This window comes from Paralichthys olivaceus, chromosome 23, assembly GCF_024713975.1.
Source record: "Paralichthys olivaceus isolate ysfri-2021 chromosome 23, ASM2471397v2, whole genome shotgun sequence".
NCBI classification, from domain to species: domain Eukaryota; kingdom Metazoa; phylum Chordata; class Actinopteri; order Pleuronectiformes; family Paralichthyidae; genus Paralichthys; species Paralichthys olivaceus.
Window position 1 is genome coordinate 15,125,174 of NC_091115.1, and position 23,988 is coordinate 15,149,161.

Consider the following 23,988-nt stretch of genomic DNA (forward strand, 5'->3'; position numbering starts at 1 on the left):
TAAATACCATGAGATAATTGGAGTAGCAGCTTTTGACACCACTAAAACTCCAACTCCAACAATTCTCTACTTCCTCTGTGTACTTGTAACAGCCTCCCTGAGTAGCGCCCCCTGCCGACGTGTCTTGTGTTGAACAGTGAACATGGAGGTGACGGCTGCACGCCGCTCGTTTCTGTGCGACATTGGTGAGTCATACCTCAGTAATGTCAGCCAGACAGCACGCTCGCATTGATTCCACCATATCTCAGGATAACAATGAACCGATGCAGATACTTCATCTTCAGTTCTGATGGTTTTTCTACAGGGAACAGTATTTCCAGATTACTGCATGGGGGTGCAGCCTCCTGCATGCACTTTGTAAACAACATGAACCAGTCTGCTATACACACAGTGCTGAAGCCCTCTACTGGCCCTGACGAGCAATAGCACACTTGCTTCAGAAAGTATTCAGACCTCTTCACTGTTTGCTCGATTTAACATGTTTTAGATTCAATTGAAAATGGCTGAAATAGCCACCCCACATTGATCTACATCCAATAATACATCAGACATTAAAATAAAAAATTGAAGGAAAGCACTCAGCTAAAATAATAATGAAAAGAAAAAAGCTGAAAACAAGTGTGAGGAGTTGAAAAATGAAAAAATGAGAGCATAGATGTACTGAAGGAGCTGGAAGTTGTGAAGTTTAAGAAGTTGTTTGCAACCAAAGTCCAAAAATTAGGACTTTAACAGAGAAGAGGAAAACAATAGTGCGATTACTGGATCAGCATTGAGACAAATAGAAATTATAGTGTGACCACAGTTTGACTTTATGGTCCTTATATATGTCAAAGGCAGCTTAATTCAGTTTAACTTCAATGTTTGGTCTTTAATTATCCTGATGCACTTAAGCAGTGATCGTGACATACGTATACGTGACATACGAGTGTTAGAAGAACCTGAGACACACACACACACACACACACACACACACACACACACACACACACACACACACACACACACACACACACACACACACACACACACACACACAGTGTTAGTGGCAGTGGTACTAGTTTCTATTCCCTAAAAAGTAGGTTGTCTTGTTTTACAACCAACAAAAACAATGGTGAACTTGGACAAAATATTTAGTTATAAGGGGAAAATTGTATTGTTGATTTTACACAGAGGTTTTAAAGGATATGGTTAGAAAAGAAGGCCGGAAAATGAAACCTATAGGAGAGAAGCTTTTAGCAATTATTTACATAAAATGCCAGCTGAGCAAAGACCGTGTTCAGAAATGCTGCACGTGTGTCTCTGTCTGTAAAACAGGTTTCTGGGCGGACCGGACTGCCCTGCACGAGGCAGCATTTCACGGCAGGGTTCTGCAGCTCCAACAGCTGATAGAGAGCGGAGCCTCGGTCAACATCGTGACGGTGGACAACATCACCCCCCTGCACGAGGCCTGCACGAAGGGTCACCTGAGGTGCGCCCAGCTGCTGCTGGAGGCTGGAGCTCAGGTGGGACGAGCATCTGTGCTCCCGCATGTGAGGGGCCAAACCTGACTGGTGTTAATATGAGGACGTAATGTTGGACACTGTACATGGTCATGCAATCAAATACAGAATAAATACTTTGCGAAGCAGACTGCAGATCAGATATTTCAATGGATTTGGGTCAATACCTCTATAACACAGTGTAACATAAGATGGACAATATTTTTTTTTACTACCAGTAGTATTTCTACACACTTTTACTAATATTCTAAAGTTAAAGTAGTGGGATCTTTTCCCTCTGGTTCTTCCAGGTTGATGTACGGACCATCCACGGCAGCACCCCTCTCTGTAACGCCTGTGCTTCCGGCAGCCTGGAGTGCGTCGAGCTGCTGCTGGAGCACGGAGCCAAAGTGAACCCGTCCCTCACAGCTCTGACCGCTTCACCCCTCCACGAGGCCTGCATACAGGGTGAGACTTCAGGGGGACCAAGCAGTCACAGGGACAAAGGAGCACAGGATTACTTTTCAGAATTTGGGATTTATTTCACCCAAAGAATATCAAAATAGAAAGGAATGAAAAATAAGCAAATAAACGGAACTTTGCGTAATACTTCTGCTGGTAAAACAGGACATTCAAACAAGTGGAGACATAGAAACTGGCTGATCAGACCATTTAGAAATTATAGGGGAAACAACTTAAACTTCAGACAAATAAATCCTGTCCTCCCCATACGGATGGCCACTTTTATTTTCCACCTTCAGTTACATCTTTTAACCAAACCAGGAAGGAGGACTAATGCAGCAGACGCAGTAACTCAAAGAAAATGAAATCAGACCGAACTGTTTAATCTGATGTTAAAACATAAAATCAAAAATGAAGCAGTTCACTGTGTTTTGCTAACTAACCACAATCACACACGTCATATCTTCTTCACTGTGAATGAAACTTCACGTTCCCCTCAGGTAATGACGCCGTGGTGAGGCTGATGATAGCGAGCGGAGCCCAGCTGGAGGCGTACGATGTCTACTTTGGTCCGCCCCTCCACATCGCATGTGCTAAAGGACACGTGGGCTGTGTTAGGGAGCTGCTGGTTGCAGGTCAGAACATGAATTGTAATCTACCTCATCTATTATTCTCTACATTGGCCAAAAAAACCAAGTAGTTATATCGCAGCAGTTTATATTCAAATATACACTCAGCTGGTGCAACAGGTGACTGTGCATGTTGGAGCTGTCTCCTTAATAATTCAGTTTGACTATTTTATTTATTTTATACCTATTTTTTAATTTTCACAGGAACAATGTACACTCAAAAGCAACTATACCAGAGTTAGCTAGCAGCTAATTTGCATCTGTCGAACCCTCAGCAGGTAAAACAAGATAATAAAAGTAATAATCACAATAATAATCATACAATAAAGCACGCACAATACTTAGAGGCCATTAATGTAGACTTTTCTTGAGGTAAGGAACCCCTGAACACAACAGTCAGGTAAACACAAGGCTGTCATTGGTGGTCTGTCATTACAGAATCATTTATGAACACAACAAAATGGAATTCCTTTATGGTACTTATTTAAAGAGCATGTTCATCATGAGAGTTCAGAGTCATGGCTCTGGGGAATGCTCCTTTTTGAAACAGTATGATTTGGTGGATAAGGATCTGTATTACAGCTGTCATTATTTGATGAATACAAATAAACAAAAGGCCAAAGCTCTCGTCTTCACCTCCTGCAGGTGCCAATGTGAATTCAGTGAAGTTCCATGAGACAGCTTTGCACCACGCGGCACGGGTCCACGTGGCGGACATGATCGAGCTGCTGGTGGAGTTCGGGGCCAGCGTGCACGCCAGCGACAACCTGGGGAGAAAACCCGTGGACTACACCTCGCCAGCGTCTCCCTCTCACACCTGCCTCACGTTCTACGAAAGTAAACCCCTTAACCCTGAATCGCAGTCAGAAAAGAAAAAAAAAGAGACCAGATGTAATTGACATTATTGGACGGTGTGCTTCTCCTCAGGTCATCCTCTGAGTCTGCAGCAGCTGTGTAGGATCACCGTGAGGAGGACGCTGGGCACCAGGGCCTCAGAGGTCATAGGTCGGCTGAACGTATCCCATCGCATCCACCGCTTCCTCCAGTTCTACGACCACCCCTCGTCACTGCAGAGCCACACATGACGGGATCCCTACCCCTGCAGGAGGGGGGCCCCGTTCCATTTGGATTCACACAACATGGACTGAATAAATGCTCCTAATTGAAGTTATACATCATTATGATATGAATCCCTGTAACAGCATCATGTATCCAGGTGAAGAATAAAAACTGGTTGCATTCTCCTCAGAGAGTGCAGTCTTCTGTTTGGTAGTAAAAAAAAAACTACAAGTCCCGGGATGCACCTCGGCTGCCCGGCGTGTCACGTGACTGACACCCCGGCGCATGTAAGCACCGCCCGGCTGTTTACAAAACATCTCTTGTCTCGTTGCTCCTGCGTCTGAGCGAGAAGCTGCAGGATGGAGGCTGAGAGCACTCAGCCCTATTTCTTCGGAGACATCGGTGAGTATGTGCCATACAAACAAACATGGCCGCCGGGACTTTATGAGCCAGTTTGACCAGAGAGCGCGTCCTCTGCAGTCTGTGTGCTCGTCACCAGTGACGCTTCATGTTGATAACGTGCAGAAAACAAAGATGGTGTTTCCAGTAAACAGCGCTGGTCGTGGTTCCTTTACACGCAGTTGCATTTCTCCTCATGACCTCATCATGTTTCCATGTTAAACATTACAGTCGTGTGCTTCTCTTAATATTCACCTCAAACCATCAGACCATAGAGTGTGGACAGTGATTAGACTCTGTGATGAGAGAAAGTAATGGACACTGCATTTAAGTGTCAGGTTTCTGTTTGGATGTGAAAGAAGTGTGTGTGAGAAATAGACCTTTTAACACAGAGGTTTAATTCTTAGGAAAGACACTAGTTTAGAATGTATTTTTGTTGTCCTACCATAGTTGTTATATATGATCATATGTATTTGTGTTGTCCTATAGCATAGTTGTTATATATGATCATATGTATTTGTGTTGTCCTATAGCATAGTTGTTATATATGATCATATGTATTTGTGTTGTCCTTGTATGGTTCTTATGTATTACTATATGTATTTGTGTTGTCCTAGTATAGTTCTTATGTATTACTATATGTATTTGTGTTGTCCTAGTATAGTTCTTATGTATTACTATATGTATTTGTGTTGTCCTAGTATAGTTCTTATGTATTACTATATGTATTTGTGTTGTCCTGGTATGGTCCTCATGTATGAATATATTATCTGTGTTGTGCTGCAGGATGCTGGTCAGAGAGGACAGAGGTGCACAAGGCGGCCTCTCAGGGCCACGTCTCCCAGCTGATGCACCTCATTCAGAGCGGAGCCTCGGTCAACATTGTGGCAGTGGACTCCATCACGCCGCTGCACGAGGCCTGTCTCTGTGGACAGACCAAGTGTGTCCAGCTGCTGCTGGACGCTGGAGCGCAGGTAAAAGCCGGACGGACAGATTCCAGATCTGCCAGATCATGAGGGGTTTTTGTTGGGAACAGAACTTTCTGTGTGTCTACTTTATCTCTAGAATAAAATTTCACAGTATTCTAATGCCCCTGTGATGCATGTCAGGTGGATGCGAGGAATGTAGACGGCAGCACTCCGCTGTGTGATGCCTGCTCAGCTGGAAGTTTGGAGTGCGTCAGGCTCTTGCTGGAGCGCGGTGCCAAAGCCAACCCCGCTCTCACCTCTCGCACGGCCTCCCCTCTCCACGAGGCCTGCATGGGAGGTGAGTGTGCCTCAGCTCACTTCACGCGCCTTTTAGTTTCTGTGGAATCAAGTTCATTTTGATGAGACAACCGTGACCGACACTGTTGTTTGTATCTCAGGTAACTCGGACTGCGTGAGGCTCCTGATTGCTGGGGGTGCTTCTCTGGAGCCGTACGACCTTTACCACGGGACCCCGCTGCATGTGGCTTGTGTTAACAAACACACAGACTGTGTTAAAGTGCTGCTTAATGCAGGTGAGTCTCTCCCCCAATTCTCTTCACTCACCCCCACCGGTCGACGGCCGTCCACACTGGTTCTTCAAGTGCTTACTAGTTGTGGGAACTGTTAAATTCTCTAAAGTACTTTAAGGTCTCAACCTTAATATTTGAAGTGCCTTGAGATTAGGTGTGCTGTGTTTGCTGCCACTGCGTGAAGTTAAATTTGTCTCTTGCTTATATGTTTACTGCACTCAGACCTTTGAGGTCACGCTTTTAAATCCAGTATGACGGTAGATGTGATTGGCTGTTTTGACTGCACTTGTGGTGTAACTTAAGGACAAGTTTCCTGACCTGTAATAATATCCCTCGCTACCTCATCTGACACTGTGGGACCAGGCACCATGTTTCCATGTGGCTGCACTGGGTACTTTGTAGTGATGGAGCGTTTCATCCTGCAGGTATCTGACATTTTTAAATAACTGGCTTCGGCTTATGTTTGTGCTCATAAGGCAATGTCTGCATTTAACAGTTTAGTTGGTTATTTGACATTTTTTTCATGTGAATTAATGAGTAAGCAAAGACAAAGCACATTTATATTATCGTTAAAGTGAAGCATACATTAATATTAAATAAATATTCTGCTAGATTTAGCAATTTTCCATCGTGGTTGTTAACAATTAAATTTTTGTATTTTCTCTGACTCCAAAAGAAAAAACATAAATGATTCAGACCCGTTTACTTTATGCAAACTTGATTGTTTTGTCATATAAATGTTAAATGTAGATGGATTTGATTTAATTTTAAATAAACTTCTCATGAACCAACACATCTACAGTCATCCAATGGGCGAGACTCAGATATTGATGGTTGTAATCATGACATGAGATTGAGACACAATCTGAAACATGTAAAACAGACACCAGCCTCATCATCCTTCACTTGATATTAATGCTCTTTTCTGTTTAGGTGCTAAGGTGAATGCTACCAGGCTACACGAAACTCCGCTGCACCACGCTGCTAAAAACATGCGGGTGGAGATGATACAGATTCTGGTGGAGTTCGGGGCCAACATCTACGCCAGAGACCAGCACGACAGGAAACCAGTGGACTACACCACACCAGAATCCCCCTCTGCAACCTACTTACAGTTTTATGAGAGTAGGTCATTCACAGTGATGCATGCAAAACACACATTACCTTGTTCGGATCTGTCAGGTTGTGTAACTGTCTTTAAACCAGTGCAACGGTGCAGTGTCAGACTGTCCCCAGCAGGTGGCATGCAAGTATCATTTTTCACTTCCAGGAAAACGTCAGCTCAGACACCTGTTGTTTACCATGATGCTCATACATACCATGAGTTACATATGCGTAAGCCACTGTGACTGACGCATATGAGAAGGTGATGAATCACACTACTTCCAGTAACAGAACTGAAGTGGAGCACAGACTTTAAATAGAAGCAAACCCGGGTGGAAAAGTTGAAAACGCCTCAAAAATCCCACAATTATTTTAAAAATATAATTTTATTCCATATTTCTACAGCATTGATACGTTTTCATTGTTATTAAACATATCATCCTTGTGATGAATAATATTTTGCCCCAATATAATTATTAACGTAATAATAGAAGAGATTTCCCTGGGTCTTCTCTTCAGCTGCATCCATACTTAAATCTTAGTTTGAAAATCGTGTTCACGATCTCTGTCCACACAAGTGTTTTGGCTCCGTATCAGTTTTAATCCCCGTCCGTACTAACACACCTGAAATCGCATATTATGCATGACAGCATCTCCTACACATGTAAGCAGTTGTATCATAGTAAAATACAACATTTATCTGCACAACAGCTGCAAAAACAACAGGGTCAATAACACTTGTAATTGATTTCCCAGTGTTCAATGTTCTACACTGGCAGCTGAGGCTGACGCCGGTTGTTTTCTTCCGAAAGGGGGTCATGTGATAGGAGCCTGGCAAATCAGCAAAGGCCCAGTTAGCAAGCGATCATGTCTACGTCATTGTTTCCAAACATCTCTGCTTCTGCACGTCCAGACTAAAATGCTGACCATGGAGTTTTCAAACCAGAACTGGGTGAACCTGCTTATAACAGAGACTCCAGAGTAGTGTGGATACCAGTCACAGCCGTAGGACTTGATGCATCTTCAAAGAAAAATGTAATAATGTGGATGTATAGCCTAAATCCACATCTGATGCTTTGTTTTCTGTCTGCAGCCACTCCCATGAGTCTGCAGCAGCTCAGCAGGTTGGCGGTGAGGAAGACGCTAGGCACCAAAGCTCTGAAGGTCGTAGGTCAGCTGGAAATACCGAAACTCTTGATCAGCTACCTCTGCTATCAGTGAGAGCCACCGGGAGGAAGAGGTGGATCGAAGCTCGAAAGAAAGGCTGGAATTTCACAGAGCTGCTGCATTGTCACAAATAACATAGGTTAGTGTCGATGACAAGATTCTTCTCAAAACTTTCATTTTTTTTAAGACTTGAAAGCAACATTTTACAGACTGGAGTCGAGATAGAGGATCTTTCACCTCCTGTGTTGGAAATTTCATATACTGTGTGTGTTGTGTTTGCCCGAATGAACTGCATGGATTGTGTTTACATGCAAACTAATTAATTGAGCTTAATTATGCTAAATAATTTACTATCACACAGAAACTATAAGCTATATTTAGAGTATGTAGTTTTCAATTTAGTAAAAAGATACAGGCGTTACCTTGCTAATGACAAGATAGCTCACAACTGCTGATCACAGTTCTGCAGCAAGCTATGCAAGTTCACAAAAATTAGTGGCAGCAAGCAGCCGGTGATGGAAAGATGTAATAAAGCTAAAAAGAAAATGCACAAAAACAACTGACATCCAAATATGAGCTGACCTCAAGGCTGAAATCCAGTGGAGGCTACCTCGGCTGACAGTAAGAGGGTGCCATCACAAAAAGATCATATCATTTTTTAATATATAGATATATTTAAGGTCTTAAAAAGTGTGGGAGTAACTGCAGTGATGGTTGGGTCATGTGTATTATAAAGCTAGGAGGTGTTTGTATTTTTTATTCCTTGGTCTGTGCCACAGTCGAGGATAACTGATGTGGCATGTCGGACATCCAAGAACATCCTGACAAAAATACTAGCACTGACACACAGCAGCACAAGGTACCCCTCTGCACATTTGTAAACAGGGAGAAGTACAAGACGTCTTGTGGTGGTGAAGTCAGCCTCTTCTCTCACTTTCAGTCACCTGCAAATGCCAAAAGTCATAAAACAGAGCGAGCTATGATTGGTAGTGTTCTAAAGATCACAGACTGAACAAAATGCAAAGTGGTTTTTCATACAAAAAACACTTGTGGCTCAACACTGGCTTAGTCAGGTCACAATAAACTATATAAACACTATAATCACAGTCATACCACTACCTGATCTGTTTATTGGAAGTCACTGTTTTATAGTGTGTGTGAAGACAAACAAGTTAGATATGGACATTTATAGTGACCTTACAACAGGAAATGACTCCTCCTTTATTTCTCTTTAACCACTGCTCCTTTGTTTCCTTTACGACAAACCGTCCCAGTCACAGGCCTGGGTAAATACACATGAGCATGCTGTGTGACACCTTCTTTTATTGTTTAATAGAGCTGCCAACATGTAATATCATGTCAATACAAGCTGTAAAAGTCTTAAATAGCATTAATGAATGTTTGACATTCGAACAAATGTAAACAGAAAGAATAGAACAAGACAAAAACAAGCATCTAATATCCGATATGACTGTAGATGGGTATTTATTTAACTAGAGAACAAGTGACCGAGCTCAGGGAGAGGAACCAGGACAGACGAACTTAATTGCGCTTTCAGAAGCTCCGCCCACCACACTCACTCACTGCCAAAGTTCACCACTGATCTCAAAAAGTTGGAATTGGCAAACATGAGCAATTTGAACAACACCATACTGACCAAAAGTGTCCGGCACCTTTCAGCGACTGTGAAAATGATTGTGAGCAGAACGTCCTGTGAGACATCAGTGGTAGCATCTCCAGTGGCTCACAGTATATTCTGAGACAGTACAGGAGTTAGCTGAGGCCACTTTTTCAGGTCGTACTCTCATCCTTCGATAGTAGAAGGCAGAGGAATGATCACATTATCTAGCCGGCAGACCATGAGGACATATTAGCAGAATTTGATTAATCCCACATTATTAGATATTATTAGAAACCTCTGCCCATTGTCATGTCCTTATTTTCAGGGGTGGTCCTTCCATAAGCTGCACATGAAACCCCCCGTACTGGTGCTGAGGGGGCGACGAGCAATGCTGTAGATCTCAGTGGATTAGACATGCATGATTCAGGATGATGTCAGTGGAAGGGCACATTGACCCTGGATTATTCCGGGAAAATTGCAAGCAACTCACTGCACTCATGAGTGTACTGTAAATACAGACAAGCAGTTGAAATATGAAATCAGACGTGGGTGTCAGCATTCCCAGAATTACTAAAGGTTTAAAACAAATGAAAAGCGTAGGAATATGTAGAGGAAAACCGCTCAGTGTTGTCACAGCAGCACTTTGACCGAAGTTCTCCAGATGCTGCTTCGCGTCATCTTACATTCCTGTACGTGAAGCCCAAGCATGGCAACAGCCAGTGTTTGATACAGACACTGTAGTTTCAAGCAGGCGGTATCTTGGCTGCCTATTTATAGCTTTGTGTCTGATGCGCCATTAAATCTGCTTATACTGTAAAGAGAGCTTAGTCGTGTCTTGGTATTTGTGGAAGGAGGCGCAGGAAGTGCAGTACGAGTTGCTCAGAGTGCTTAAGACTGATTCATCGACTCTTCTCTATGTTGACATGCCCTGTTTTAGAGTTTCATAACTTTTATTTAACCCTAGAGACTGAATCAGGCCAAACACACACACACACACACTGAATAGTTTGACGGCACAACGCTGAAAGTTAAGTGAAGGATACTGGGCAGCGCATTAGAAGATTCAGTTTGTTACTGGGTACCCATTATTCTTGGCGTTCAGGTGCATCTCTGTTTGTCTTCAGACCAAACACACAGCAAATCAATCTCTGGTGCCACGTCCTTTTTTAGGCTGGTGATCTCAAACAACAATTCACATTCCGTCTTATTCCAACTTTCCCAATTATGTGAAAAATAATTCTGTCCCATTGACCTCGGTCACAGAGTGGGCTTGCTGCAGCGAGGAGCTAGCTGAAGCTATAGTCTTACTCTGTACAAACTAAGTTGTTGTTGTTGGCAGGTACGGACACCTCTTCACACAGGAAGTGAGGAAATCCATTGCAAATCCGTAGAGATATGTTGTGATTGGTTCAGGGTATTATCCCTTGATATGAGTGTAAATGTGGGATGAGAACTCATGATCAGCATCTTAAACCATAAACATAAAGTGACCATCATGCAGTAAATGTGGTGAACTATGCAAAGACACTCTCTTGCCCTTTCTTGCTTTACAGTTTCAAACACAGTCCACGTGCAGTTTGCTGACATCAGCCTTTAGGATTTTTTATCTAATTTTCAAACCTCTTGCTTCCACGTCGGTTACCTCGAGCAGCTTTACAGAGCAAGAGGTCACCTGTCAGTTCTGCTGTCGTTCTCCACCTGTGTGTTTTTCCGACAGATCTTCACAAAGCGCTCAAAAACATTATTTCATGCCCTCGGAACTGCATCCAAATCTCTCGGTTCACTCCCCTCTCACTTGGCTCGCTCCCTGAACGTGCCCGGGCTGCACGATGCTGGCCTGAACATGCCGGTCGTCTGGCTGCACCCCATAAACATGCCAAGATGTGGAAGTTTGTTTGATCAGAATATAAATCCCTAACAGCAAATCCGTCAGCATTTCACGATATCTGGACTAGTTTTTGTTATTTCAAAAAATGCAGTGTGGTGCAGCCTGGAGCACGCACCTCTTCTCCTTCTTGGTGTGGAGAATTCCTTTTAAGAACATTTTAAAACGTTTGACCCCGATACAGATGGGGCTCCTACTTCAGGCCTAAAATAACTACAGCAAAACATGCTCGGTTTCAAAGCACTTTGGAGTCTACAGAAGGGACTGGAAAAAGCAGAGAGGAGGGCAGGCAGGCATGCAGGGTATGTCCTGTTATCTAAGATGACAAATGGCTCCAGCTCCTAAACAGGGATGTTGAACTTCAGGTTGAACAATGGAGTGGCTGGTTTGTTGGCAGTAGTCTGGGTTGAAATGTTATTGAAGTGTAGAAGGTCAGGTTTAATCTGCTCCGATGTTCGGAGCGCATTGATTTGTGTGTTTAAGGTGCTATGAAAAAAATCATCCCACATAATGTGTCATAAATATTTATCTTAATAAACTGTACTGAAGAGTTGATCTACGGAATAAATTGTTCTGTTACCTATGTGTTTATGGTTGTCATGTTTTTGCAGGAGTCTGGCTTTAATATGTACATGTGTGTCTGTGTGGTGGCGTCTGACTGTCTGATTCCAACTCTCTCCTGTAGACACAAACCAAATACAAGCACATTTTTATACTTTATCCTGATTAAACATCTCTTCCCTTCATTAGTGAGAACCGGGCTACACACAAGATACAACGTTACAGCTTCTGTTGATGCTGCATTTCCTCAAGCATCAAACTCTGTTGATATTACGACAGTCTCAGGATTACACATTCATATTTGAAGGATAAACAACTGAATTATAAATCCATAGTTGGAAGAACAAGTGGCACAGAGATAGAAAATAAAGGGAAACTTTGCAAAAAAGATTAAGGGATTATGCAGTAATTTAGAAAATATACTGTAGGTTATAGGTAAACATAGTCAAATAAGGTCACATTTTCTAAAAATCCATAGAGCACTGGTGGTATTATACAGTTTGTGCACACAAGATGAATAATTTTGCAAAAGGTTACCTCATGGGAACAAGTTAATATCTGCATAGTAAATGCATTTGATCATCTTTGAAAACAACAACGGTAAGATGCTTTTATGACACAGCAAGTTTCATTCTACGACATGCCTGGGTGAAAATGACACTTGATCTGCTGAGTTCTCTACATCACAGGGAATGTGTGTCTCTTGAATTGGTAGAGTAAATTTATTTGTATGTGTCTATGTATTGCAGTAAATGCCTTTAAGTTTGCTTCTTGTCATGAACATTGAACATAAGTGAAGAGTGAGTTTTGGGAACTACAGAGTTTAGTGTACAGAGTTCACATTTCCACAGTAGATGTGTACACTGCCCCTCACTAAGGTCAGTTATTCTTATTTGCCACTAGGCTGTGCCAAAGATAAGGGAATAACTTGCCAGCTAAAAGCTTGTAGTATTAGTGAGCCAAACACAAACCGTGTGTTCTCCATCAACATGTGTTGTTCAGGCCCAGAGGACAAAGACAAAACAAGCCCCTGTAATTGTGGTCCCTCTCCAGCTTGTGGCAAATAAATCAGACCCTGTTGATTTACTCGCATGTGTCAGGAAACAGCAGCTCCCTCTGTCTCATGAGAAATACATCCTCAGCCTTACACCATAAACAAGAGGGGGATCACAACTTGGCAGTGAAGGAGGAGGGAGGAAAATAAAAAGAGGAGAGTAGATAGTTTATTTGAGGAGCTGAACACACAGGAACTTTGGAAGCTTTTGTTTGAAAATCAGAGGAAATAGCAGACTGACATTCTCTGAAACGTGTTACTATAAAAAGTCTGCAAATAAATAAATGAATAAATACATGAACTTTATTTGTGTGCACTTTAAAACGGTCCGTAGTTCTCATTAGTTCACTTACAGGTGGAAATGCAGTGACCCTTCTGTAAAGACGCCCATGGCTTAAAGGAAAAGTCCAACAACATTAGCCATATTCTTATTTTCTGTCTTTCCTACTGTGACAGAAAAAGTCATATCCCTCTCATGTGCATTGGTTAGCTTAGCATAACGACTGGAAACATGGTGATACAGCAAACCAAGGTTGAAAAAGACTCCTACAGCTCACTGACAAACATGTTGCACCATGTTTATTCATTCCGCACACGAATCGAAATGCAAAAGGTCATTTGTGGTTTTCATCCTGGAAGGATTTGCAAACAACCGATTACCCAAATGTTCTGTGTCTACAGTTATAGCTCAAACTGCGAGATACTAAATGCGTGAGTGTGTTTCAGCACATATGTAACTCTCCCCTGAAAATCATAAATCGTAGGTGCTTTGCATGGAGCCAGTCTGGCTGTTTCCCTCTTTTTACAGTCTCTGTATTACACCCGGACATGAAATTGATATCAGCACCTTTTTAACACACACACACACATTCACACTCAAGTGTTTCCCTAAATGTAAATAAACGTCTGTTGACATTGAAACACCTATACTCTGGATTTCACAGATGATGTTTAAAATGTCCTAATGGTCTACATTCTCAAGAGGCATTGTTCCACATTCATATATGTTCTAAGAGTGTTTGCAGAATTGTTATCAGGGTCAATCCAGGCATTTTTTAAACAGGTTTTAAAATATTGTACTATGCTCAGTTAAATCTCTGGATTGTTCTTTTAATTTTGTTATTGTGATGCTGGCAAACGTTGCAGCTGTTAAACAGATCTAACTCCATTTTAAGGCACACACAGGATTTAGTGACATCTAGTGGTGAGGATGCAGACCCTCACCTGACCCTCACCTTCCCAGCGTGTGTAAGAACCTACTGTGGCCGTCAGATAACACAGTTGCGAAAGGTCATCTCTCGAGCCAGTGTTTGGTTTGTCCGTTCTGAGCTACTGTAGAAACATGATGGTGGACTCCATGGAAGAGGACCCCTCCCTCCTGATGCAAATACAAAGGCCCCACTTCACGACAAACACAATGATGTTTCCTCTGTAAAGAAACCTTGGCACGCAATGAAATATATGAAATAAAAACTAAACAGATATCTAATACCTGCACTGATTTAGACTCACTGACTTGAATAATCTTCTAGATTTGATTAACAGCATCACACGCGCAGCATAAAAGAATATGAAATGTATATCACGTGCCTCTTTGTTGCTGTGCATTGGTTTGACGTTGCTCTTTTTATCCATCGGATTATACTCCCTGTATTATTTTTTCCACACGCTGCGTTTTGATTTTGTGAATCCTGCCCGAAACCAGCATGAACAGGATTAGATTCTTCCGCCGCTTTGCTGAATGAAAGGAGGAACACTTTGAACGCGGAACACTGATTTCCACAGACGTTAAGTATCCGACTCAGCAGCTGTTGTGCCTCTGTCATAAAGTCGTGCCAGAACTGAAACCATGTGGAAAGAAGGAAGAAGAAAGAGAGCTGAACCTGAGGGAAGATTTACAGCCTCTGGCCTTTGCGTGAAGATTACCAACAAACGAAGAGCGAATATAAATCCACATTTGAAGCAGAGATCATTGCTCTTTTGTGTTTTTGTTAGCTTTCACAACTTTAATGCAAAATGCTACAAGTATATGAAGTTACAGGATGCATGCTGGATAATAGAAAAACATGAAATAAAGAATAAAAAAACAGGAAAAGAGCTTTAATCAATCTTCCTGCATACTGCCTTGTTGTTTTAGAGCATTTCTATACACGACTGACATCTCTAAAAAGAAGAGATTGTGAAAAGAGGATGCCCACTTTTAAAAAGGGACTTTTAAAAATGATGTCACTGGGATATTCCACTGTACTTGGTTTAAGGCATTAACATTGTTATCGCAATATCTTAAAGCTAATGCATTCTTCTGGTCTGCGATTGTGCATCCATGCAAGAGACTTTCTCGGATGAAAGAAGGAAGCAGAATACACAAAGAAATGAGGATAACAGACGTCATGAACCCATAAAAACGCACATCTTGCAAATTATAACACAGCAGAGATGTCGGCGGGAAAGCAGATGTAGGGGATTAGCACTGTAATTGTAATAATTTATTGATTATGCCAGTAAATTAAAGACTTCTGTGCTGCAGTTAATTGTTTTCAGCAGGAGTCCAGAGAATCCCAGTCAGTCTGTCTGGCCTCCACCCTGCAGTCTGCTCCCACGCTTACAGTCGAAGAGGCTGCTTTGGTCTGAGAAAATATAATTCACATGTCTGGAAGTCTGCACCCAGGGTTACACACACACACGTACACACACATACACACACACACACACACACACACACACACACACTGTACTGGGACACTTCAAACGCAGCGAGATGATCGAGCCATCTGGTTGTATTTTGGGAAGGGAGTCCCCCGTCCCAGCGCTGCCTCGGTTTAGTCGCTCTAGTGTGAATGAAGTCAGCAGAGTCTCCTACTCAGACGCTTTCCCTCTCAGTCTTTGTTTTTCTGCTGCCGTGACGCACGTCTCCTCAGCAGCGGCCCACTGGACATCCCTCTGTTTTCCAGTAAAGTACTAGACGGTCACAAGGGGTTGGATGTCTTTCTGTCGTGCTATGGAATTCTAATCTACTTCTTGTTCCTCCTTATTTTTTTATGGTGAGAGTGAAAGAATACACCTGCTTTGACCAGCTCTTCAAAGGGGGGACTTCGGAGTGTTTTTAAATCCAATGTCCTCAATGTAGCTGGAAGGTTGTTTTGTTCCTCTAGAAGCCTCCAAACTGAACATAGAAGAAAATGGTTTTGTCCAGACCCAGTTTAGACCTTTCCCACAAAACTAAATCACTTCAGTACTAGTTCTGCAGTGCTTTCATCCAGGTAGGCCAACATCCACCATGGGCGTTCCACTTTTTAACTCAAGAGACATGAATGATTTGGATTTTGCTTGTGCTCCTTCCTGCTGCTGGAGGTAGAAAACCATAGTTTGGGCAAATGTGGGAAGGATCTGGGTCTGAATCTGATACTTTATTTTAGTTCAGTGTGTAAATCTATGTGTAAAATTATACCCCATAAATCATAAGTCATTAGTGGTTCATTTTGTGAAAAAGAATTCCTCTTAAGTCTTTGAGAAACACACTATAGCTTGTCATGTGCCACCATTCCAATGTAAAATATCCCTATCTCTAAAAGTCCAAACTATGATATATATAACTAAATATCGATATCTGCTGCCATGCATATTGATAATCATATCTCATGAGTCAGGACAACGATATATTGCCTTAACGATATTTTGTCCCACTAAGCAACCCGTCTCGACAGTGCTAACCAGTGGTGAAGAGAGGTCGCAGCTATTAACCATCCTTTACCATCCAGGAAATTGGATGGTAAAAGACGTATAAACATTATTAACTGCTCCAAAAAGAGGATTTGGAGACAATTATGAGACAAGAACCTTTTTTTTTTTAAACAAATGTTTATTGCAACCAGAGAAAAAGTGACACATACAAACAATGAAAGTGTTTTGAACAAACACACTACTGCCAGCTACACGCTGTGCTCACCGACATTCTGCAGAGACAAACTTTACTGTGCTGTGTCTTCTGACCCAGGGCAGTGTTTATTACAGCTGTTGCATAACTGTTGCAACATGATAAGATGTGCTGGAAGACTTGGCCCAGATGTGTCTCAAGGTGAAGACAGCACAAGTTAATCATTAGATCACATGTGACCCAACCAGCAGGTAGAAAACGCTGATATTTACAGAAAGTTACTGAAAGACTTGATTTAGCTCTTTATTCAATTTAAAATATGAATCAAAATGAGGTTTGAAATATGTTCACGACCCTCCAACATTTAGGAAACAGTAGAAACAGGCGATGATGAGTTGGTGCCTAACTTTACACATATTTAATTTCCTTTTACACCACAAATATGATACCTGAATTCATTCTATAATAGGAATCAGTGTTATGTTGTATTGAGCTCCCAGTACGACGCTGTCTGCAGTCAGTCTGTCAGTCCTACACTGTGCAGGCAGTGGGTTGTGCCCTATGACGCCCGCACTGCCTTTATGAACTGACTCCATCTCCAGCTGCTGCAGCCATCATGTTCATTCTCAAACGCTCTTTTGTTGCTAACACTGCTGCTGTGTGTTCCGAGGAACATCATGTGTGCACATCAATATTCATGAGGGTTTTGCATCTACCATTTCTGGTTCATTGTGGGAGTGAGGTGGGTGGAATATGAAGCTCGTCCATGGTAAATTTGACGTGCATGTGCAACATTATATTTGTTGATATAGTCCAGAATCACATTTTTAGAAATGAGGCTCCAGGGCTTTAATGTGGCCTTAATCTACCACAACACAACCTCAGCTTTTGTACTATAGTATGATCGGTATGTATTGACAGCACCTCAGCTGCTCCACAGAAACTCAAAGATCTGGTGTAGATTCACTGAACACAACGTTAGGGTTCCATATCCATCCTCAAGGTTTCTACAGGTTTCAACTAGTCAAATTTAAGACTTTTTAAGATCATAGTGAAATACATTTTAAGACCTCTGCATGTATGACAGATACGAAGGAATACTGGAGTCCCAGAATCACAAAGTGATGATAAGGTGAAGTAGCTGAATAGAGAATAACCCTCGAAACGCCACGTCATCTCACAAACTACAGGCACAGACATCTCCCAGAGTCTGCTGAGTGCACTGAGACAAATTCCGTTCCACATCAGTTGCTTTTGCAGTTTTATTACAATGTGTGGATATCTGTATTTCTGAGAAAAATACGCACAGACATTACAAACTATACAGGCATTCAAGTGAGACAGAAGTAGTGCTAAATGCACTTTAACATAATTAAGACTGTCCAAAACTTATTTCAGATCTAGTGCATAATATTTTAACATATTTATTCCCAAAATTATTTTTTATTTTATTTTTTATAACCCTACATGAACACCGATCCTACCAGTCAATTCATAAATACAAAAAAACCATCTGACGAATACAAAAGAAATCTCTTGACAGCAGCAACATTTTTTCCGTGAATAAGGAAAAGAACATGAAATAGTAGACTCAAGGACCTTTCAACAGCGGTAACAAGGGAGTGGAAGACATTGCTCTTTTAATTCTTCCAACCACTTTTCCTTTGCATGCTCAGGGATTAAACTGACAACCTTCTGGACCCAAACCTGCTCAATGCACCGTGCAGATTCTTCCCTGAAACGTCTTTTAAATTCAACTGACTCTGGATGCAGTGAACTCACGGCCATGATTTGACATTATCCAACCTTGAGGAAGCAGCACCAGGGAGCATATTGTTCTTCGACTGTCACTGTGTGTCAACCCTGTGAAGACTGAAATCCTGGCGGTCATAGGAATGGCTCCTGTAGCATTCAGCACATTCAACCCATCTGAACAGACTGCATACCATCTGCCTGCTTGCACTCAGTGTTCTACTGCTGCTCCTCTTCACAACGCATCAACACCAAATACTTATGTGGCAGCTCAACATGAGGCAACTATTGTATAACTAAGCAGAAAGGACTGTTATACAACTTGAGGAATAGAAAAGATACATCTGGAACATAAAAACCCTAAAAGAATATAAATGACTGTGCTGGATTAAGATTTGTACAATAACCATGAGGTGGCAGATGGTGGGCATTTCAAATATCTATTCATTGTTTCTAATTTCTCTGTTTCAATCTTCCTGCATCTCTTAGCTTTTTCAGCTGTTTATCCCATAGGCTGATCCAGGGGCGCAGCCAAAAGGGGGCACTGGCCACCTGAGGTGCCCCTGTCCTCTCACTAGTTCCTTGATTCTTTACAGAGTCAAATACTTCAGTATTTTATTTAAATGAAAAAAGTTTCATATGTATTTCTTAAACCTCACAAAGTATTATAAAAATAAAGAGCATTTAGCTATTTAAACCTAAGCTACTTGTTGACTTTTAACTAATTATAGAACTTTTAGCTCATTATTTACTTTCAGCTTCTATTCAGAACTCTCCTGCTATCTTGCTTTAATAACTTAGCATGCATATATATTTTAGATCTATCATCCAATATTATGATTTCTATATTTCTTAAAGTTGATGAGCTACGATTACGTAAACTGTGCAGTGGTTGGGAGTAGCAACTTTGAAGAAGTACTTAAATCAAATTAATCATGGTTAAGAATTAACTGATTCATTAGCGTGTTTTTAAAACTTTCTCAGCCCTGACAACAGTAACAACAACAGCAACTGAAAAGTACAGAATGTGCTGCAGCTAAATTGTTTTCAGCCTGCTGCTCTCTCCCTGACAGCTATTAATTAGACCTTTCCCTCAGAGAAGACGTGCTACGACTGTAACAGATGCAGTAGTATGTTGACACACTGCTCTGCATAACAGGACGATGTAACCAGTGGGAAAGCCAGAGAGGAGTGCTCCTGTTTTAAATACCTTTGCTGAGTGTCATGTTATCATTAACTTTGCCCAAGGCCCTGTTTGTTTCTGTGTAATTGTTCTGATGGTTTTTGTTTCACTGGTAAATCAGTTGTCATCATTGTTTAATTCCATGTAATACAACGAAATTAACATGAGACCTCTTTATAATACCAGTTTATAATAATGCACGGCAAACAAAATTAAACTTCCTGGATTGTTGGTGTCTACTGTCAGTCCCCTGCTTTCTCACAAGACAAAATGCAGTTTCAATAAATGCACATCACTTGTTACCAATTCATCAGTTTTGTACTGAATGTGAATCTCTGCCAAGTTGCTTAAAGTTGCTATTGTAACACAAAATAAACTGGTATTATAAAGGAGGATATGATAATGAATCTTGGCAGGCACCTATTATATTCTCTCTCTGTTTTTTCTTTCTTTAAATAACATATAACCATCTTAATCACTGTTTATTTCCTACCCTGATAGAAATGTCAGTAGAAGGTTATGTCGCAAACAAAGTTCAATTGTATTAGAGTGGAAGCAGAAATCTAAGAGATATGTAACTTATATCCTGGATAAATTAAACCAAAAATGTCTAGATGGATTGATATCAGCAGAGCAAAGTGGAAAATACACGTATTATATTTTCTGAATGAACTGACCTTTTAATAAACGAGCATTTAGCGTGTACACTTATTTGTGCCCTGTTCATTTCTCCTAAATCATTGGTGAGAGAAGGTGCCAGATTCCATTCCCAGAGCTGATCAAATAAGGGATGTGAAGGAGTCGAACCTACATCAACACCTAAAATAGAAAGAGAAACTTTATTTCGTGACTTCTGCAGTTTTTTTGCTTGTGACTGTCATCAAGGTCATTTTGAGTGTTGATCTTACTTTAATTATTAACATAGCAACACAGTAGCTGTATTCAGACTGCATTTCATTCTAAAAATAGCAGGTATCACTGAACCCTTTCTACATTTACTGTAACTATGTGTTTGGGTGCATTCACACATGTCTTCCTGGTAGTTTGGGTTCAAAACCATTCTTGTGAGGACATTTTGGTCTAGAGTCAGGTTAGCATTAGAGTAAGTTTGGGTTCTGGCAAGGCATTTAGTTTTGAAGGTTAAGATGAGTGTGAGAGGCTAGGGAGTGTATTATGTCATTGAGTGTCCTCCTAACTATAGAAAGACTAATGTGTGTGTGTGTGGGCGTGTAAGTGTGTGTTTAGATACATCGCGAGGCAACGGCCATCAAACGAATTCACAATTAATTCAACAAAGCATTTTTCTGTGACAATAAATCACTTCTGCTCTCTAAACTGTAATAATAGGTCATATGAGGACGAGATTAAGCTTGAAAACATCAGCCTGGCGCCTGGGAGCTGCTGAGGGGAACAGTTTACACCTGTGGCAGTCCCACACGTGCATCGGCCTCTTTTATTTCTGGCTGGCAGGTGAGACTGCTTTTCGCTGTCTCGTGTCTTTATTGGCTGGTGATGGAGTTAAGTTAACAGTAAACATTACACCGAGTGCACTTTTAATGTAAGGAATGTCTTCACTTTTCTGATGATAAGTTGAAACAACCCGAGGCATAATTCTGTACTTTATACATAAAAATCATTTTCTAGCTTCCGAAGCATTCCTGTTTTTCAAGCATTTGTGCAATATCAATAGTGCGTATATTAGTTATTTTTATATATTAGTTATTGTTATATATTAGTTATAGCCAGTTATTGAGGAGTTTTTTTCTCACAGTCACCAAAGTGCTGCTCATGTGGGAACTGTCGGGTTTCTCTAGAGGTTCTATGTAAAGTGCCTTGAGATAATATATATTATGATTTGGTACTTTACAAATAAAATTGAACTATATTTGGACATACATATATGGAAACCCATACAATTACTGCTAACTATATAGAGATGGATTTATAACATGCATCCTTGCATTGTGTACGTGTCTTCGTGCTACCACACCCCACCTTCTGGCAGCTAAGTGAGAAATAACAGCTACTGGCAGTGATCATGCTAAATGACACTATACACAAAGAGAGAGAAATGGTCTGTGCATGTGCAAAAACAACTGACACAACTGGAAAATGCACACCCCCTCACATAAGCAGTGCAAGCACAAAAACACTCCCGAAGGTTCGGCATGTTGTTTCCTGTTTGCAGAATGATCACTATCTTATAATTTTTCATAACAGGAAAATGTTGAGATGCCTAATGGTCTCATCTTTTCACCTAACATATGAAGCTAAATGATGCTGTATGGTATTAATCCAAAAGTCTCAGGGGTAAACATTGCAGCCAAATCCAATACAATTGAAGTGAATGGTGACCACTTCTAACATGTATATTCTTAATGGCCCACGGAGGTGCAGTGTTGAATTTGGTGTAATTTGAACACATGATATATATGATGTTAATAAACTTTGAACTAACAGGTGAACAGCAGCGGTGGTGCAGCTTCAGGGTTCTGTGGACTGAGTCCTGCAGTGTGTCTTCACTGCAGCTCAAATACTCCAGGTCTTTTATAGAGTTTCATAAAGAAAGTTGCAACCAACATTACCACAGACCAAGCAACTGCACATTCCAAACAGGCAAGTTTAAAACAGGCACTGCACTGGTTTCTTACCACTGATTGTTATAACTCAGGAGACTCATTTGTTTGGAGACCAATAAAAGAAAACGTGGTAACGGGACAAAAATACATGACGCTATCAAAACAACAGACATTTTGCTCTTGCTTTTATCTTAAGTCCTCACAATATCCAAGTGTGCATACCTGAGTGTGCTAATTGTGTCTTTGAGTTGTACACTAATGCCTCACTCAGGCTAATGGCTCCGTAAATATCTCTTTTATAGTGCAGGCCTTGTGCAGCGGCCTCAAAACCCTGACCTTTGACCCCAAGCTGAGGGGAATTTGACCTGCTACAGGACCCCCAACATCCATCTCCCTCTGCCCCACTCTATTAACACAGAGTTAAATCCAGATCTGTCACCTCGCAGTTGACACAGCGCTTTTCCTTCCCCTCCGTATCCCCTCAGTTCTACTTTTCCTCATCTGTCTGTTAACAGTAGCATGGCGGCAGATTCTAAATTACTTTGGTGAAAGTACTATTTTCCACAGGAAATGCTTACTCACACTTTCCAGGCTGGCTGTGAAAAACTGGAAAATCAGTGAAGGATAAGAGGGCAGGGAAGGGGACGAGGGTGATTCCTGGAAACTGTCCACACCACCGACACCACCACCCATCGCTAATCGAGCTCTGGTACGACTCCCCCGAGGTATGTGAGGTTAGTAGTGTGAGGTGGAGAGAGTAAGTGGGTTAGCCAGCTGGCTCAGACATCAGCAGAACTGCTGGTGGGGGGGGGGGTATCTGCTCTTTATCTTACATTCCTATAGATACACACAAACACACTATTAAGTGTTTCAAATATTTGTACGGAAACATGAGAGGCATCTGATGTCAGATGGTGATGATGGTGATGGTTACCATGGAGGGGGGGGGGTCACTGCAGTCATAATTGCATCATTGCAGTCCCACACAAAGATGGCTGGTTGGTCTGCATTTGTTATTTCTGTTGTCAGAGTATGAAACAACTTTTTTAATAGGGTCATCCAGTGTTTTTGTATTTATGAATTACCTCTAGGGCTGGATCAAATTGTTTAACGTGCTGTATATGGCCCGGAGACCGAACGTTCCCCATCCCTGCTTCAGTCTTGAGTATTCACTCTCTTGTTTTGGCTGAGGGTACTTTGGTGCTCTGAAAACTAAATTCTAACCACAACACAAGTTCCAGACACACACTGACGTTCACAGACTGAAAACATCAAACAGTGTAAATGTCCTCTAGTTACTTTTGTCAAACATTGACAGGTTTCAGACATGACATTCATATCTGTCTTAATGAATGTCCCCTGTGACTTCAAACCGCAGACCTGTCGACCAGTCATACAGTGTATGGGCATGTGTGTAAATGAGCAGCGTGTACCCCCCCCCCCCCGGGCCCTCTCAGGATATTGGGTAATGTCTGGACTGTGCATTGTGGCTATGCTATGTGGTACTGGTCGTCTGCTAAGGCAATCGTCTTGGTGGTGAAAGATATTGGGATGATTGCAGCCAAAATATATTTTTTTTAAAAACAGTGAGAATGGACTTCAGTTTTCCATCAGAGGCGTTCAGAGTGTCTGCAGCGAGGGGCTGAATGCTCGGAAAACAGATACATATAATAAGACATGGAG

General features: G+C 41.6%; 2 protein-coding genes across 2 annotated transcripts; both read left to right on the plus strand.

Moving 5' to 3' along the window:
* The first annotated feature begins 79 nt into the window (after positions 1-79).
* Positions 80-3,813, plus strand: asb13a.1 (ankyrin repeat and SOCS box containing 13a, tandem duplicate 1). The gene is made up of 6 exons (XM_020100028.2): positions 80-185; positions 1,315-1,502; positions 1,790-1,946; positions 2,441-2,575; positions 3,215-3,406; positions 3,497-3,813. Exons 1-6 carry the CDS (start codon positions 143-145, stop codon positions 3,652-3,654), a joined length of 873 nt encoding a protein of 290 aa, XP_019955587.1. The 5' UTR covers positions 80-142; the 3' UTR covers positions 3,655-3,813.
* A 61-nt stretch (positions 3,814-3,874) lies between these two features.
* Positions 3,875-11,885, plus strand: LOC109637570 (ankyrin repeat and SOCS box protein 13-like). Its single transcript, XM_020100029.2, has 6 exons — positions 3,875-4,030; positions 4,814-5,001; positions 5,137-5,293; positions 5,394-5,528; positions 6,459-6,650; positions 7,723-11,885. Exons 1-6 carry the CDS (start codon positions 3,988-3,990, stop codon positions 7,848-7,850), a joined length of 843 nt encoding a protein of 280 aa, XP_019955588.2. The 5' UTR covers positions 3,875-3,987; the 3' UTR covers positions 7,851-11,885.
* Positions 11,886-23,988: the final 12,103 nt, after the last annotated feature.